At 41.9% G+C, this 19,096-nt stretch overlaps 1 protein-coding gene across 1 annotated transcript in view; it reads right to left on the reverse strand.

Moving 5' to 3' along the window:
- Positions 1 to 734: 734 nt before the first annotated feature.
- The window catches only part of slc35f1 (solute carrier family 35 member F1), a 108,518-nt gene continuing 90,156 nt past the window's right edge, over positions 735 to 19,096 (reverse strand). The window contains exons 7-8 of the mRNA XM_024377998.2: positions 18,559 to 18,713; positions 735 to 2,797 (exon numbers count right to left, since the gene is read on the reverse strand). Of these exons, the coding sequence (XP_024233766.1) occupies positions 2,573 to 2,797; positions 18,559 to 18,713 (380 nt within the window). The 3' untranslated portion in view covers positions 735 to 2,572. The remainder of the gene's footprint in view (positions 2,798 to 18,558; positions 18,714 to 19,096) is intronic.

The following is a 19,096-nucleotide window of genomic DNA, read 5'->3' on the forward strand; positions in this document are numbered from 1 at the left end:
TTTGAAGGGGTGTCCACATACTTTTGTATATACACTACCTTTCAAAAGTTTAGGGTCACTTAGAAATGTCCTTGTTTTTGAAAGAAAAGCCCTTTTTTTTGTCCATTAAAATAACATAAAATGTATCAGAAATACAGTGTAGACACTGTTAATATTATAAATGACTATAGTAGCTGGATGCTCCAGATACTCAACTAGTCTAAAGGCCAGTTTTATTGCTTCTTTAATCAAAACAACAGTTTTCAGCTGTGCTAATAATTGCAAAAGGGTTTTCTAATGATCAATTAGCCTTTTAAAATGATAAACTTGGATGAGCTAACACAACGTGTGCCATTGGAACACAGGAGTGATGGTTGCTGATAATGTGCCTCTGTACGCAGATGTAGATATTCCATAGAAAATCTGCCGTTTCCAGCTACAATAGTAATTTACAAGATTAATGTCTACGCTGTATTTCTGATCAACTTGATGTTATTTTAATGGACAAAAAAATGCTTTTCTTTCAAAAACAAGGACATTTCTAAGTGACCCCAAACTTTTGAACGATAGTATAGTGTACCAAAAGACGAATAGGCTATTCCAAAAATGCTAACTGAACCGGGCCGATCGAAATCAACAGCAGCTGTTCAGGGTTGTACCATTTAGCTACATTAGTTAAAACAATTTTCAACCAATTGCGTGGTGATCATCATCATCAGGAGGAAGTTTGTATAAATCACACAGTTCTCTCAATCTCTGTTTGACAAAGTATTTTATTTGAAAACAATTTACAGTTAATAGACATTACCACAGCCAATCCACCTAGAACATGCAAATATCAAAATGGTAAATGACTGCAGATTTCTCTCTGTTTACATCATATGCCACTGCTATATGAGGACTTAAGTTTCAGTTGAAGGTTTAGGCCTACCCATTGGGTACAATATGTCATCAGTATGTTACTATTTTAATTCATCTAGGTGATTTAAGCAAAGTACAGCCTAAGTACCCACACATCTAAAGAATATTGATAGCACGTTTAGGCCTTACACAAGACAGCAACCTTTCCTTTAAACTTTTGGCAATGTTAAGGTTGTGACTTGTATTCGAAGTGCAATGCGGTATGCAAAGTAAGAGATCCATGTTTTCCCTCTGATGTTCCATATAAATTGATTTTGGCATTACATCCTGATGCATACTGTATGTACAGACCCACTTTATCATATCAAGTTTAGGAAAAACCCTATGATTTAAGATATTGCAATCTGGTCCCTATGACCAAATTACATTCGCTGAGTCTGGCAAAAATGAACGTTACACATGTTCCAGAATATGATGAAAGCGAACGAGTAACTGTTTCAACATGACCTGCTCTTTCAGTGTTGTAGGTGGGGACCTGCACTCAGTAATGAATTGTGGAGGTGGTTATCTGACCCAGTGATAGCATGTGAATCTGCACAACCACTCTCGCCAATCTTCAGTTGTAAATAGTGTTCCTGTGTGTTTACTTGCCACAAATCTTCACCATGTTTTGAGTGGTGTGATATTTCCGTTTCTCTGCGTTTCAGACCAAGATACTTTTATTTTAAGCAACACTTCTGACAGCAAGGGCTCCAATGCACCAACATCAAATAGAATACAAAACAGAGGATAATATTACTTTGAAAGAAATATGTTCCAAATCGTTCCATTAATGTGCTTTGGATAAAATCCAGCAGGGAATAAAAAGCAAACACAAAATACAATCCAACAGCTGGACAATCAGTAAAACAGAACATCACAATTCTGGAATGACATGTGCATTGTGATCATCACATTATTTTCTCTATCAACTCGAGTTCGGTGTACGTATGAACAATGAAACAAATGTACAATAATCACTTCGCTTCATTAGGAATCCTGATATATTTGTCTTTATGCCCACTGGCCTCGGGAGATAATGTCTCCAACATGGAAAGTTGGATATATGTGTGGTTTAGTAAGTAGTTGTAAGGGCAGACTAAATGTAATGCAGAGAAGCAGTCCACGGTGCTCTAAATAGAGTGTATTCATTTAAATTGAGGGGCCACAGTATCCAATGTCTTCAGACAATTCTGGGCTTACAAGGAAGGGGCCATTTATAAATGTGCAGCTCACACACACAACAGTAATACATTGTAAGGCACTGACTCGTGGTAAGTCTGTGTATTACTTGATCTTATCTCTGAGGGAACAATACAACACTGGAATAAAGTCAATGGGAGAGCTAGACCCACAGCTCAAATTCAAATCTTTAAAATCCAATAAAGTTCTGTGCTGATGTAAAAATAATAATAAAAGAAACAAGTCACCATTTACACAAGCCTTTAACACAAAACCTTTTTAAACATGTCCAATGCACAGTAAGAGGGAATGTGATGGGGGAACAGTATATTTCTATACATGAAACAAATCCTCAATCTGAAATAGTCACTGCTATCTATTCACAGTTTGTGATCACAGTGTACTTTTGCTAGTTTGCTACATGATTATATCTTTATCATTCAGTGATCATTATCATTCTCTCTGTACAGAATCTGGGAGGCGGTGCAGTGGATGATTAGGCTCCAGCCCCTTAGGCCACCCTGATGCGAGGTTCCTCCTCTATCTCCTGCCTCAGGCTGGTATAGGTCACCGAGGGTTCCAGGGGCCCCAGAGTGGGCGTGTCCGTAATGGGGTGGCCGGCGTTGCGGAACTGCTTGTAGATGCGCGGGTCCTGGGCCACGTAGGTAGAGGAAGAGGTGTAGAGGACCAGACCCAGCACAATGATGATGAAGGACAGGAGGTAGAGCCCTGAAAACTGGAGCAGACACATACACTCAGTCAACTGAGAAATTGCTTATATTGGTCCTATTTCAGAAGTGTGTACTAATACACGTCTAAATTGGAGAAAAAAAATGTTTTTGCATATCCAACTCCCCCTGAGAGTGGGGTCTTGGCCAGGGTCGGCCATTATTAACAGCAATCTTGAGCAATTAGGGTTAAGTGCCTTGCTCAAGGGCACATTGTGTAGGCTCTGGGATTCGAACTAGAGACATTTCAGTTACAGACCCAACGCTCCAACCGCTAGGCTACCTGCTGCCTCCAACAAACAAACCTAAATAATCTCTGTCTGATAAGTTTAACACATTGAGGGCATTGTAATAGCAGTGTTCTGAGTTTCCAACAGGCTGTCTTGAGGGCTGCTCATGATCTACTGACAGATCTCATGGTACAAAAGCAAAAGGACATATTCCCCCCACATGTATACTGAGCACAAATATAAATGCAACATGTAAAGTGTTGGTCCCATGTTTCATGAGCTGAAATAAAAGATCCCAGAAATGTTCCATACGCACAAAAAGCTTATTTCTCTCAAATTGTGTGCATAAATTTGTTTACTTCCCTGATAATCTATCCACCTGACAGGTGTGGCATATCAAGAAGCTGATTAAACAGCATGATCGTTACACAGGTGCACCTTGTGCTGGGGACAATAAAATGTGCAGTTTTGTCACACAACACAATACCATAGATGTCTCATGTTTTGAGGGAGCGTATAATTGGCATGTTGACTGCAGGAATGTCCACCAGAGCTGTTGCCAGAGAATTTAATGTTCATTTCTCTACCATAAGCCCCCTCCAACGTCGTTTTAGAGAATTTGGCAGTACATCAAACCGGCCTCACAACCTCAGACCTCGTGTATGGTGTTGTGTGGGTGAGCGGGTTGCTGATGTCAACGTTGTGAACAGAGTGCTCCATAGTGGCGGTGGGGTTATGGTATTGGCAGGCATAAGCTACAGACAACAAACACAATTGCATTTTATCGAGGCCAATTTGAATGCACGGAGATGATGAGATCTTGAGGCCCATTTTCGTAAAATGCATCTGCTGTCATCACTTCATGTTTCAGCATGATAATGCACAGCCCCATGTCGCAAGGATCTGTACACAATTTCTGGAAGCTGAAAATGTCCCAGTTCTTCCATTGCCTGCATACTCACCAGACATGTCACCCATTGAGCATGTTAGGGATGCTCTGGATCGACGTGTACGACAGTGTTCCAGTTCCCGCCAATATCCAGCAATTTCACACACTAATTGAAGAGTGAGACAAAATTCCACAGCCCACAATCAACAGCCTGATCAACTCTATACAAAGGAGATGAGTCACGCTGCATGAGGCAAATGGTGGTCACACCAGATACTGACTAGTTTTCTGACCCACGCCCCTCCTTTTTTTTAAGGTATCTGTGACCAACAGATCTGTATTCCCAGTCATGTGATATCCATAGATTAGGGCCTAATGAATTTATTTCAATTGACTGATTTCCTTATGACCTGTAACTCAGTCAAATCTTTGAAATTGTTGCATGTTGCGTTTATATTTTTGGTAAGTATAATTGGAGCACTGAGTGATACAGTGATAACTACATTAATGTCTAGAAACTCAAGTTAAGAATGAGGAAAATAATGAAAAGCATTTGGCAGAGGATGAGGTAATGAGCATTTGAAAGCAGAAAGCCTACTGTCTATTTCTATTCCTGGTGAACATCTATTAAGAGTCACATCCTAGAACCAGCGGTAACCTGCCATGTGACAATCAAAAGACAGGGTGGTAACACCATTCTGCGATTGAGTTGACTTGAACGAGGTCAAAACAACCATATTTCAACCAGCCATGTTTTCTACATTTGAGAGATACGCGGCAAAACCGTATTCCTAGACCAGATTGTGGGGGGGAAACAAACATGCAGAATGTTTCTTCTGTACTACGTCACATGACTTAGACATTCTGGGATCATCCCTGTTTTGATACATACAAAACCAACCAAGAGGCTGCCGACATGGCTTCGCAGACATGGATTTACAGACATACATGGCTACTGACCCTAATTCGAGGTTGGCAGAAAGTGACACTACAAACCAGTCCGTTGTGTTTACACCGCAGTACACAGTGAATACTAAAACAGGCCAAATGCACACAGTGCATCTAAAAATGTAAAGGCCAGAAGCTCCAATGAGAATGTTACATAACACAGTCTGCGTGTCAATGGAGCTTTATGCAATGTATACATCATGCATATTACAACACACATGCACTGAGCACACCAAGCATTAGGAACACCTTCCTTATATTGAGTTGCCCCCCAAACAAGTGACATCAATAAGGGATCATAGCCTTCACCTGGATTCACCTGGTCTCAGTCTGTCACGGAAATAGCAGGTGTTCTTAATGTTTTGTATATTCAGTGTATGTCAACATGACACATACAAGTGAGCTCCAAAAGTATTGGGGCAGTGACCATTTGTGTTGTTGTTTTGGCTCTGTACTCCAGTACTTTGGATTTGAAATGACGAGGTTAAAGTGCAGATTGTCAGCTTTAATTTGAGGGTGTCAAGTCTGTGACTCAAAACATTTGTTGGAATCATTTGCTGATTCTTATGGTTGTGTTACAGCTTATGTTGTGCCCAATATAAATGATTGGTAAATAATGTATTGTGTCATTTTGGAGGCACATTTATTGTAAATAACAATAGAATATGTTTCTAAACACTTCTACATTAATGTGGATGCTACCATGATTACAGATACTCCTGAATGAATCGTGAATAATGATGAGTGAAAAAGTTAGAGACACACAGATATCATACCCCCAAGAAATGCTAACCTCTCACCATTACAATAACAGGGGAGGTTATAGCATTTTTGGAGGGTATGATATTTGTGCGTCATTACTCACAATTCATTTAGGATTATCCATAACATATTCTATTCTTCTTTACAATAAAAGTGGCTCCATAATGACACAATCAATTATTTACCATTCATTTCTATTGGGCACAAATATTCTGAAACACAACCAAAACAAACAGCAAATAAATCCAACAAGTTTGTAGAGTCACAAGCTTGATGTAATCATTGTGTGCTAAGAATATGGGACCAAATACTCAATTTGTATTACTTTAATACACAAGTTAATTTGTCCCAATACTTCTGGTCCCCTATAATGGGGGGACTATGTATGTAACTGTCCCAAAACTTTCGGAGCTCTCTGTAGGTCATAGTCTATAGTATAGTGTTCCAACAAGGGTTTGATAGAGTCTAATAAGGCCACTGACTGTTTGATCTGAGTGATATATGGAAGGGAGCTGTTGATGTAATCAACTAACAACTCTACTGAAAGTAAATGGGAAATGTTCTGTAATACTGTGACATTGGGTGTTTCTGGTCTAGTCGTCTCCTTGATTACATGCCACTTACTCTGTGGACTGATAGGTCTATTGCAATGGTTCCCAAATCGGGAGCCTCGTCTGTACAGCAGTACTGCTGGCTCTCTTTTCTCCCTGGTAGGTAATGGATTGATTAGCAATAATGTCGCTGATTGACCAGAAACTCCACTGATCTGTTGTCCCAGGTCGGACTCCGAATCAGTCTCTGATTAGAGATAACCTAGAGTTACAGCTAAGACTGCTGCAGTGCAATAATGAACATTAGCAGGAGGCAACATTATAAATCTAATGCGTCCCCACAAACATTCTTTGAAAATCATAAGAGGAACCTGCTAACATCAAAATGTAAGACACTAGTTTACAATGCAATGCCTCTGGGATAATTTATGAGTGTGTTTCGATGCAATTTTGGCTCAGTTTTATGTTCGGCTCCAGGGGGGTGAATATGGGGCCTTCTTAAACATGCTAAGAGGCTGGGCGTCATGGGAGTAGCAGAAATAACATCTCAAGTCCCTCTGGTCATAAAAGCCTTGTTATCACTATCAGTCTTCTGATCTCAAAACAAACACAGATATGATATATTATTAAAGGTCTGTTTAAGATTTACATTCAGACCGCTCAATAGATACAGAGCAGAGATACGGTAGATTCCTTTCCCCTCAGGATGCCGAAGCACCATGTCAGTCTCCAGAGTCTGGGCATTCAAAATGCCCATGTTGGTCCCACTCTCTGGCCAGCCTGCAGTGGGCAGCAGCCCCTTCCCTGGGTGAACACGATTACCACACCATACAGTGCATTTGAAATGTATTCAGACCCCTTGACTTTTTCCACACTTTGTTACATTACAGCCTTATTCTAAAATTGATTAATTTTCCCCCCATCAATCAACACAACAATACCCCATAATGACAAAGTGAAAACAGGTTTAAAAATGTTTGCGTATGTATGAAAAATAAAACGCAGAGGCCTCCCGGGTGGCGCAGTGGTCTAGGGCACTGCATTGCAGTGCTAGCTGTGCCACCAGAGACTCTGGGTTCGCGCCCAGGCTCTGTCGCAGCCGGCCGCGACCGAGAGGTCGGTGGGGCGACGCACAATTGGCCTAGCGTCGTCAAGGTTAGGAAGGGTTTGGCCTGTAGGGATATCCTTGTCTTATTGCGCACTAGCGACTCCTGTGGCGGGCCGTGCGCATTGCATGCTAACCAAGTCGCCAGGTGCACGGTGTTTCCTCCGACACATTGGTGCGGCTGGCTTCTGGTTTGGATGCGCAATGTGTTAAGAAGCAGTGCAGCTTGGTTGGGTTGTGTTTCGGAGGACGCATGGCTTTCGACCTTCGTCTCTCCCGAGCCCATACGGGAGTTGTAGCGATGAGACAAGATTGTAACTAACAATTGGATACCACGAAATTGGGGAGACTTTTTTTAAAAAGAGAGAAAAAAAGCAGAAATACCTTTACATAAGTACTCAGACCCTTTGCTATGAGACTCGAAACTGAGCTCAGCTGCATCCTGTTGCAATTGATCATCATGAGATGTTTCTACAACTTGATTGGAGTTCACCTGTGGTAAATTCAATTGACTGGACATTATTTGGAAAGGCACACCCATGTCTATATAAGGTCCCAAAGTTGACAGTGCATGTAAGAGCAAAAAGCCAGCCATGAGCTCGAAGGAATTGTCCGTGGAGCTCCGAGACAGGATTGTGTCAAGGCACAGATCTGGGGAAGGGTACCAACACATTTATGCAGCATTGAAGGTCCCCAAGAACACAGTGGTATGCATCATTCTTAAATGGAAGAAGTTTGGAATCACCAAGACTCTTCCTAGAGCTGGCCACCCGGCCAAACTGAGCAATCGGGGGAGAAGGACCTTGGTCAGGGAGTTGACCAAGAACTCGATGGTCACTCTGACAGAGCTCCAGAGTTCCTCTGTGGAGATGGGAGAACATTCCAGAAGGAAAACCATCTCTGCAGAAGGACAACCACCAATCAGGCCTTTATGGTAGTGTGGTCAGACGGAAGCCACTCCTCAGTAAAAGGCACATAACAGCCCGCTTGGAGTTTGCCAAAAGGCACCTAAAGGACTACTCTCAGACCATGAGAAACACGATTCTCTTGTCTGATGAAGCCAAGATTGAATTCTTTGGAAACCTGGCACCATCCCTACGGTGAAAAATGGTGGTGGCAGCATCATGCTGTGGGGATATTTTTCAGCGGCAGGGACTGGGAGACTAGTCAGGATCGAGGGAAAGATGAACGGAGCAAAGTACAGAGAGATCCTTCATGAAAACCTGGTTCACCTTCCAGCAGGACAACGACCCTAAGCACACAGCCAAGACAATGTAGGAGTGGCATCGGGGACAAGTCTCTGAATGTCCTTGAGTGGCCCAGCCAGAGCTCGGACTTGAACCCGATCGGACATCTCTGGAGAGTCCTGAAAATAGATGTGCAGCGACGTTCCCCATCAAACCTAACAGAGCTTGAGAGGATCTGCAGAGAAGAATGGGAGAAACTCCCCAAATACAGGTGTGCCAAGCTTGTAGCGTCATACCCAAGAAGACTCAAGGCTGTAATCGCTGAGAAAGGTGCTTCAACAAAGTACTTAGTAAAGGGTCTGAATACTTATGTAAAAATGTATAAGAAACTTTCTTTGCTTTATCATTATGGGGTATTGTGTGTGGATTGATTAGGGGAAAAACGATTGTAACCTGTAACCTAACAAAATGTGGAAAAAGTCAAGGGGTCTGAATACTTTCTGAACTCACTGTACACAATTATACAGCCCCTGGGTGTTGGAGCTAGCAGCGAGAGAGAGAGGTAGAGTGATAAAGAGAGAGAGAAGCATAGAGTGTGGAAGAGAGAAGCACACACACACCACCATTACCATGTGTTCTAAGCTTTTGAGAAATATGGATTAATTAGTAAAGTCCAGGCTTTTATTTAGCCCCTCGATTGCCTTTGGCCTGAGATTGTGTCTAGATGTGCCTTATGCTGCAGCAATATGGAGCAATCCTCTAGAAACCAAACAAACTAGACAAGATAAACAACCAAGGAACAAAACAGATGAATAACATACAATGAATATAATATTGTCTCGGAACAATAACAGCCAAACACAGAATAGAGTAGATATAAAAACATTTTGGCCATACATTTACAGAAACACCACCAAATACATGACGTCACTGTCACAGAAGCAGGCAGAGGGAGTCATCACAAATAACGACATAATTAATCCTTCCCATTTCGTGCCACTGAAATATGAATCATTACCCTGACAACCAGGAATTCTCTCTCTCTGGAGGCGCACACACACACACACACACACACACACACACACACACACCTTTTGCTGCGCAGCAATACTTCATCTGCAGGGTTTCAATTTAGCATTTGCTAAAGTAAACACTCCTGAGAACAATATCAATGTAGACCACGTGAAACAAATCATGCAAATGACTCTGTCAAGACTAGGGCTATGGCAGTGAAGAAATTTCGTCAGCCGGTGATTGTCAAGCAAATAACTGTCGGTCTCACGGTAATTGATCGATCATTAATTAACAAACATATTTAGCATCTCCTGGCTTCCACACAATACATCCATGTAATATAGCCTATATTTTCACAATAAATCCATGATTTATTTTAGGCAGGTCTAAAGAAGCATGATATGAAGAAAATGTAGTCTATTTCAGAAGAACAGAATAGCATACTGAGTTGTCCATATGTTAGGTCCTGATGTGGCTATGCCAAATGGCTGTGGGCTACACTAGTTCCTTTAGCAGACAATATTTGTTTATAATTCCGGATAAATATTTTATATTATTTTATAGTATGAGGAATACAACTTGAACAAAGCTGAATAAAAATAGAAATAAAGTCTCCAAACGATTTGAGGGAGAGCGCACATGCGGATAATCTGTATTGAGCGGTTATCAAAGAAATAGGTACTTCTATATGCTTAATTTAGAGTTATGTAAATTCAGTTGTTCTACAAACGTTGGGCTACATGTTTTGACTTTTAATACATTGTAAGGCCGCATGATGAGAATCTAATGATGATTTGGAAAAAGTCGCTTGAAAGGCATGAGCTCTGCTTGGGTTTTTTTGCGCAGGCTGTGCACACTCCAATAGTCTTTCATTCACAATTTGACAAGCACTTGATAATGCATCGAATTTCACGCCGGCATTCCCTTTGTGGCCTTACTGCACCCCCCCAAAAAAGCATTTTGCGGCCCGGAGTGCAGCGTTGTGCCCTTCTCCCTGAGCGTGCTGCGCTATCGGAAGCCCTCTCACTCACATGGCTCTCCGTCACGTGATCAGGTCTTTATCAGGCTACAAATGAAGACAGACACATCCGGGACGCAACTGCGCGCGTCCTTATCCAATTCCGTGGTGCATATTGGAAGAACTGTCCACATTTACTTTTCGTCAGCCAAGAAGATGAGTAGGCCTAACGAACAGCAGAAGCACTAGCCTATGTCAATCTACTATCCCCCATAGTACAACAGTTGACCTATTCTATACTGGGCGAGAAATAAATATTCCAAACATAGTCTGGGACAGTTGTTGGATGCAATAGATCACAAATTAATACAACCACTAGCATCAAAACACCTTCATATGCAATGTGGTTGACACAACAGGTCAGAACATTTACCTTAAAATGTTGATAAACTATTAGGCTATTTCTTCACATTATACGTGCAGCAATGCACACATTGTAGAAGGCTATACCGCGAATGTGCCATTAGCGGAAAACACCATTATCAAAAGTGACCGCAAATGCAATTGTGCATGTTATGCTTTTATTATAAAAGGTGCATTTTTATGGTGAAAATGTTCTTGCCCAAACGTGAAACTCACGAGCTGCTTATGTATGCCAGTTAGGCGCCACACCCCTTAATTAATGTGCTTGATTTTAAAAAGTAATTTGGCCACTTTAGTTGTGATATTAACCTTATTAAAACATATAGGCCTATGGGCTAGGCTACATGAGGTGTGCGACTATGATTCTAAAAATTCACAAAAATAAGGCTTTGTTTCTTATGCTGGGCATCATTCACAAGTGATAGGCTAATATTGTCACTAGGTTTGCACATTTTGGGGAATATTCAGAGATGGAAACTTTCCGTGGATATTAACGGGAATATATGGGAATTAGCGGGAATACGCAAATGAATATTAATACCTTTAAATGTAGATGTTTTTTTGCATTGGAAATATTTACCATATCATATGGATACAGAAACATAAACCCTTTTATATGTAGACATAATTGCAAATTATTAAATCCTTCCAATAGAAATGTAAAAAACTATTTAGTTACGAATTGAACTTTAATTAAATGAGTTGACTCTTCTCATGGGATGATTTCACTGAACAACAAAAGGGAATATTGATCCATCGCATCTCCCAAAAACCTTTTCAACATACATCTGTAAAATGATAGTCTAGAAACGAAAGCTTTGGTTGTCTTCCTCTCAGGCTTCCATGTCTTCTCCCTGGGCCTCCTCAATGTCCACCTCTTAAACAGCAGACTCTGAGGCCTCATCTTCACTGTCACTTTCCAACCTTGTTGAGGGTCGTTGTCAGGCTCAAAAAGCGTAAAATTTGCCCAGATGGCCACCAATTTTTCAACCCTTGTAATGGTCAGCCTGTTGTGTGTTTTGGTGTGTATGTTCCCAAACAAGGACCAGTTGCGTTCTGAGGTGGCTGATGTTGGTGGGATTTGGAGGATGATGGAGGCAACAGGGGAAAGAGCCTCAGATCCACAAAGTCCCTTGCACCAGGTGGCTGATGAGATATGTTGGCACGACTGCCATATTGCATCTCCATCCTAAAGCCCTTGCTTGGAAGTGTACTTCGCCAGACTGCCAAGAACCTTGCCCTCATCCAGGACAAGGTGGCGAAACACAGTAGTGATGACACCATAGGCCTTGTTGATCTCTGCACCAGACAGGATGCTCTAGCCAGCATACTTGAGGTCCAACATGTATGCTGCGGCATCTATGGGCTTCTGGTAAGAAGTCTTCACTCTTTTTGATGCATTTCAGAACTGCAGTTTCATCTGCTTGGAGCAACAGTGAAGTGGGCAGGGCAGTACAGATTTCTTCTCTTAAATCTGCAAGCAGAGTCTGAACATCAGACAGGATGGCATTGTCTCCCTCAATCTGTGCAATGGCTACTGCTATAGATTTCAGGAGTTGCAGGCTGCTTACCACTCTCTCCCAAAATACATTATCCGGGAGGATCCTCTTGATGGGGCTGTCCATATCGGCAGACTGTGATATGGCCATTTCTTGGAGAGACTCCTTCCCCTCCAGGAGATTGTCAAACATGATGACAACACCAAAATAATATTTATCTCACTTTGCTTGGTGAAGTAGATTGCTGCTATAACTTGATGACCCTTCACATACCTAACCATTTCCTTGGCTCTCTTCTAGAGTGTATCCATTGTTTTCAGTGCCATGATGTCCTCGAGGAACAGATTCAATGCATGAGAAGCACAGCCAATGGGTGTGATGTGAGGGTAGGACTCCTCCACTTTAGACAAAGCAGTCTTCATGTTCGCAGCATTGTCTGCCATCAGTACAAACATCTTCTTTGGTCCAAGGTCACTGATGACTGCCTTCAGCTCATCTGCAATGTGTCTGTTGTTCCTTGTGTCTGTGCTGTTGTAGAATACTGGTTGAGGTGTGAAGATGATGTAGTTAATTATTCCTTTCCCACGAACATTCAACCACCCATCAGAGATGATTGCAATACAGTCTGCTTTTTCTATGATTTGCTTGACCTTCACTTGAGCTCTGTTGAACTCTGCATCCAGCAAATGAGTAGATAAAGCATGTCTGGTTGGAGGGGTGTATGCTGGGCGAAGAACATTCAGAAATCTCTTCCAATACACATTGCCTCTGTGCATCAGAGGTGAATCAGTTGCATGCACAGCTCAAGCAAGACATTCATCAGCATTTCTCTGACTACGTTCCTCCATTGAGTCCATAAAACTTCTGATTCCAGGAGCTGTTGCTATCAATAAGGTGTCTGATTCATAATTTTCACCTCGAATAGAAGTAGAGGGACCTTTGTCAGAGGTTGCTTGTTGTGAGCGCTGAGGGAACTTTATGCACTTAAATAGCGAATGGAGGATGCTTTTCCTGTGGTTAATTTTCATGCGAGCCAGGTAGGCTATACTCCTGTTGTAAAGAGAAGCAATGTGCTTAATATTAGGAAAGTTGAGAAATGAATATAGTAGGCCTAGCCTATAGAAAGCTGATGGGCTCCTCATCTTTTTATTAGCGGCCATCACTCTGTTTTCTCTAGCAGTTGCATAGCCTGTAGAAATGTTGTGCAACATGAGCTCATGGGCTCTCTTGAAGTGTTTGATTAGATTTTCAAACACATTTGCATTGATAGAGTAATTAGAGGGACAATAGAGTGCTGAGTACAAGGCTGTTAGCAAGTTTGGTAGGCTACTAATGACCATCAGCAGCGTCAGAGCATAGAGAAGCCTAATTACTGTGACTAAACGGTCATGTGGAATTTGACTGCCTTTGCGACTCTTGGCCACTGGTGTGGCGGTAATACGGTCACCGCAACAGCCCCAGTCAAGGCTTTTATTAACACGTGGCGTAACAGGCACAGAGACAGTGCTTTTGCAGGGAGGGAGAATATATGAGAGGAGAAAGCCATAACTGGATACTGAGAGGAATACATTATACATCTCCACATACTCTAGTTGACATGAACCTGCTGGAGACACGGCTGCAGCCCTGCATACCGTGATAGAAACTCAGAAGCGAGAGGAAAAGGAAAAAGGAAAAACACACCACTGTTCGTCATCCAATGTCGTAAAACCTTCGGGGAGAATTCAAATATGGCCGTTTTCATTTAAGCAGATGGTGTGTTATTGTTGGTTGCCCTTTGCCTGTACCTTTCCCTTGTTGCTCTGTTCTGGGATTATGATTTGTGATTTGCACGAGAGTTTAGAGATTAGATTCCCATCAGGCCATGGTCTCCTCCTACCGTGGTCGCAGCAGTTAGAGATAGCATCACATGACACCAGCCACAGCTCATTTGAATGCATCCCAGCTTCGCTATACTGTAAGGACATGAGACATTTAGAGAATATGAATCAAATATGACTGTCTGAGGATAGAGGATCCTGGTTTTCTGCTCCTGCTGCTCCCAGCACTGTTAAACCAAACCATTAGCACTGCAATCTTCATGATTGACGATTTCCACCCAAGGACAAACATGTATTTTTGAAAAGTAATTCCGGACACCACTATCATTTCAACAGTGGACAGTATGCTCTCCTGAGAATTGTATTGTCCCATAAAGCACATATTGTGAACCGCTGACACAAGCATTCCATCACGCCGATGCGTTCATTCCTCACGCTAGTCTGGCTAGAGGCAAAGATTACAGCTGTGGTCAAAGTGGTCTGGTCAGGGGGCTGAGAAAGAGTCCGAAGCCAAATCAATAAACCCTGCCTCAACAACTTCCTTGTTCCCTCATCTTTCCCTGCAGTCGATTTACAGCACAACACTAATAAACCAACCGTTACATACAGTATTGTTGTTGCTAATATATGGAGAGAATGATAGGGCATATTCATTCAAATTTGCTCAGCTAAATGCTGCAAATGTTTTAGCCAAAATGCCAGTGTCTATCTATCACAGCCAAGGCATTGTGTCAGATCTTGATGCAGAATATTCCATCAATACTGAAACTAATTAGAGACCTTTACATTCTCCACTACCCTCCTGATGCTCTACAGTATAATGCTATTAATATGAATTCATCCTCCACTGTCAATAATAGCCCACAAGTCCCTGCATCTCCCCTTAGGAGTTCAAAAGCAATTAGTTCTGGCGAGGAACATGGATGCTTGTGTTGTTCCTAAGCAATTTGATTGGAACAAGATTTAATGTTTACTTTACGTTGACTGTAGGTGCAATAAGGGCATCAGACGACTAACAAAATGAGAAAATAAAGAAAAGAGAAACTGCTATGATTCATCTTTGAATGATTCAATCAGACACAGTAGCATGGTCCTATAGTAGAAACTCCAAAGGACAGATGTGTCTCAGGTGTTGAATGCAATGCTTTCTTCTCTGCCAAGACTGGCAATTTGAATGACTTTGGTACCTTAAGTTATGTACTCTTTCAGTGCTTAAAAGACAGACATATTATCCAAAGTACAACTCAATCACTTTCTGGTTCTTTGGGGATTGCTCCTCTCTGAGTCTGGTCGGTAATAGCTCTTGCCTTCAAAGCAGCACAGACGCTGTAGAAATGCATCCAGAGGCCATGACAATATTGAGTTCACTTCTCTCTTACTTCCCACACTGACTGCCTGCAATGGCTTCCAATGGATTACAGGTGTAGAATAAGTCATTCATATTCCACACAGTGGGTAGGGGAGCATGCATATAGAGAGGAATCAGCAGAGAACTGATTGGGGTGGTGGTCTGCAGTAGACGTGACTATTTGTCAATGCAAGACCACCTTGAGGAAGCTTACAGGGACAGGGAGAGGGAGGGGGGAGAGAGAGAGAGAGAGAGAGAGAAGAGGGAGCGAGAGAGAGAGAAACAAAAGAGGGAGAGATTTTGTAAAAAAATATTGTTTATCTGTTGTCTTGCTCTGCATGTATCCACAAAGGTAAAGAACAAGTGGCCTGTGTACTGCATATACTTATCCCCTCTCCATTGCACTGGCTGCTGTTGACCCAACATAACAAATGAGACAAGGTAGAGAAGGTCTAATATTATTAGGAAATGTTAATTTCATGGACAGACCGCAATGGATACTTCCTGAATTCTGCTACCGCTCGTAGCATTTGGTAATAATCTCTCTAGCCTTTCTGAGCACGGAACAATGAAGCTGTTCTCCCCCAAAACAAGGAGAAGAATATAATGAATTATTCTCATGGTCGGTAATACCCCAGAGAATCTGGCATGTGGGCGAGCTAATACAAATGAACTGACAACAAAATAGACTAGAGGTTTATGCTCCAGTTGTACAATTAAAATGATTGGAGTGAATGATTTAGTGATGTATACCACAGAACGTCCCATTGAACACTCTGATGTTATCCTCTTGGATTTGTGACCTACAGACCGTACAACAATACTGGAAAATACCAGTTTATTACAATTTCCCAATAAATTGCTAAAACAAAAAAAAACCTATCTCTGCCCTGTGATTTTATTGTGCCTGTATTACAATACTGCAAGGTCCACTCACTCTTGTCTTACCACCTCCAGACTGCTGATGCAAGGATCAGTTCTTATCAGAAGCTACCCTGCTCGTACTCAAAAGATCAACAGACAGCATCTCTGGACTGTGATTGTGGTGAGGAAACGATGCCCCTTAGTGACAGCTCCAGGGGCTGATTAGACAGTCAGAGAGATGGAAGGAACAGCCTTGAGCTGATGGGAGTGTGGTAGCTACTAGCTAGACCCTTCGCTCCACTTCACGCTCACCAATCACAGGGCAGGTTGGAGACAGTGACACAGACCCCAGGACTTAATGGCATTCCTGGGCTGAAGGAGGCTGTCGCACAATTTGTACTGTGTTTATTAAGGGGCCTGCCAACCCAAGAAGCACAGTTAAAATAAAACAAGTGGTGGGACTTCATTGATAAAGAGAAAGCACTCTATTCAGAGTGGAATCTGACTCACTTCCAGGTTACATACAGTACTTACATGTACAGTACCAGTCAAACGTTTGGACACACCTACTCATTCAAGGGTTTATTTTTGACTATGTTCTAGTATTTTTACTATTCTCTGGCAGAAAGAAACATTGTATATTGTATGAACTCTGAGAAGACCTGACAAATATTGTACAGACATTCAACCTTTTTCTGACCCAACAACCTAAAACATTCTTACAGAGCTTTGTTTCTCAAGGCAAGTAAAGGTTCTATCACAAAGGTATATAATCACAAACAATAAACATGTGCAGTACCAGTCAAAGGTTTGGACACACCTACTCATTCAAAGGTTTTCCTTTTTTTTCACTGTTTTCTACATTGTATAATAACAGTGAAAACATCAAAACCATGAAATAACACACGGAATCATGTAGTAACCAAAAAAGTGCTAAACAAATCAAAATATATTTTAGATTTTGGATTCTTCAAAGTAGCCACCCTTTGTCTTGATGACAGCTTTGCACACTCTTGGCATTCTCTCAACCAGCTTCATCTGGAATGCTTTTCTAACAGTTTTGAAGGCATTCCCACATATACTGACACTTGTTTTCACTGTTATTCTACAATGTAGAAAATAGTAAAAATAAAGAAAAACCCTGGAATGAGTAGGTGTGTCCAAACTTTTGACTCATACTGTATATACGTACAGTAGTATATACAGTAAAGCGCAATCTGCCAGACATTGTTGACTGCCATCTGCCAGACATTTTTGATGCTTTAATTGGCCATGATTGACTTTGAAAAAGCTGCATTTTAAAGGTAACAAAGAGAGGGATAACTAAGAAATACAAGTAAAATATTAGCCATATCCCTAGCCACTTTTAGAGTTAACACAGCAAAGGTTTGCTGTGGTGGAAGAGAGAGTGCAGAGACAAGTTTACACGGCATAAAGCCACCCATTTTCATCTCGCTTTCTTTCTCTCTCACTTTTGCAGTGGGCGGTAATCTGCACAACATGAGTCAGAGCTGGGAAAGCGATTAGAGGGCTTTATTTATTGTAAGGCGTGGCTAATGGGCAGTGTTTGGTGGTCTAGCTGCTTTAACTGTAATGATGGCCATCAGCCCACCCGGGCCGGACAGGACGGAGGAAGATGAAGGCCCACATTGTAGCCCAACCACCCTGGCACGCTGCCCTCACTGACTCTCATCACCCTCCTTTTCATCTTCCCAAACGACAAGGCGTTGATGCCCTGCAGAAATACACGCTGGTCTTCTCTGATTTACTGAATAGCCTTTCAGTGCAGCGTGAAAGCTGCGATCGATCACTAGCTCACAGCAGGGAGGGAAAAGGCAAACCAAAATGTTTTCCCAAACAATTGGTGAAAAACAGAAGGCAATATGTGGAATAGGATTGTTTAAGATGATAGCGGTGCACAATCCCTTAAAATCGTAATAATTATGATAGATGAAAGACTGAGGGTGAAAGATAAAAACAAATCATTTATATTTGTTTGACCACACAATTAAAAGAGAGAAGGCTTACTTAACAGTCTCTCACACTAAACTGCGCTTGATCTAAATTTAATCTTATCAGAGCTGCAGCAGTAAGAGAAGAAAATCTGTACAGGAGAATGGATGCTGGAGGCTTGTGGAAAGTGTGTGTGTGTGTGTGTGTGTAGCTCTCACCTTGTACTGGAACAGTAAGAGACCACAGAACAGGCTGTAGAGGTCAGCAGTCAGCAGAGAGAGGTTGACCGATGTGGCACTGCTCCTTTTGATGACCACGGGCATGAAGCTGTACAGGCCAAACATGCAGGCACTGAAGCCGATGTAGAGCAACCCTGGGGAAGGACACACACACAGAACATGATGAGTGACAGATCCGCAGGGACAGAGACTGGACTATAATAATTAACTGCACAGTGCTCTCTAGAATACCAACTAGCCAGCTAGATATCATTCACCTGTCTGTCTATCAAGGGTTTGCATAGATTTGTTTTCTCCTTGTGGTCATGCAAGGACAGAAAGACCTTCATTCATTTTTTTATTTATCCGTTATTTTACCAGGTAAGTTGACTGAGAACACGTTCTCATTTACACGTTCTCATCATGACAGAGTAGAGAGGGGCTCATCTTCCCCATTCATCAACACATTTCCATATTGCACGTGCAGTGATTTGTCCAATTATCTAACATTTTGGTGGATCCTGTGACATTCTTCCTG

The sequence above is a fragment of the Oncorhynchus tshawytscha genome, linkage group LG18 (genome assembly GCF_018296145.1).
Source record: "Oncorhynchus tshawytscha isolate Ot180627B linkage group LG18, Otsh_v2.0, whole genome shotgun sequence".
Classification (NCBI taxonomy): Eukaryota; Metazoa; Chordata; class Actinopteri; order Salmoniformes; family Salmonidae; genus Oncorhynchus; species Oncorhynchus tshawytscha.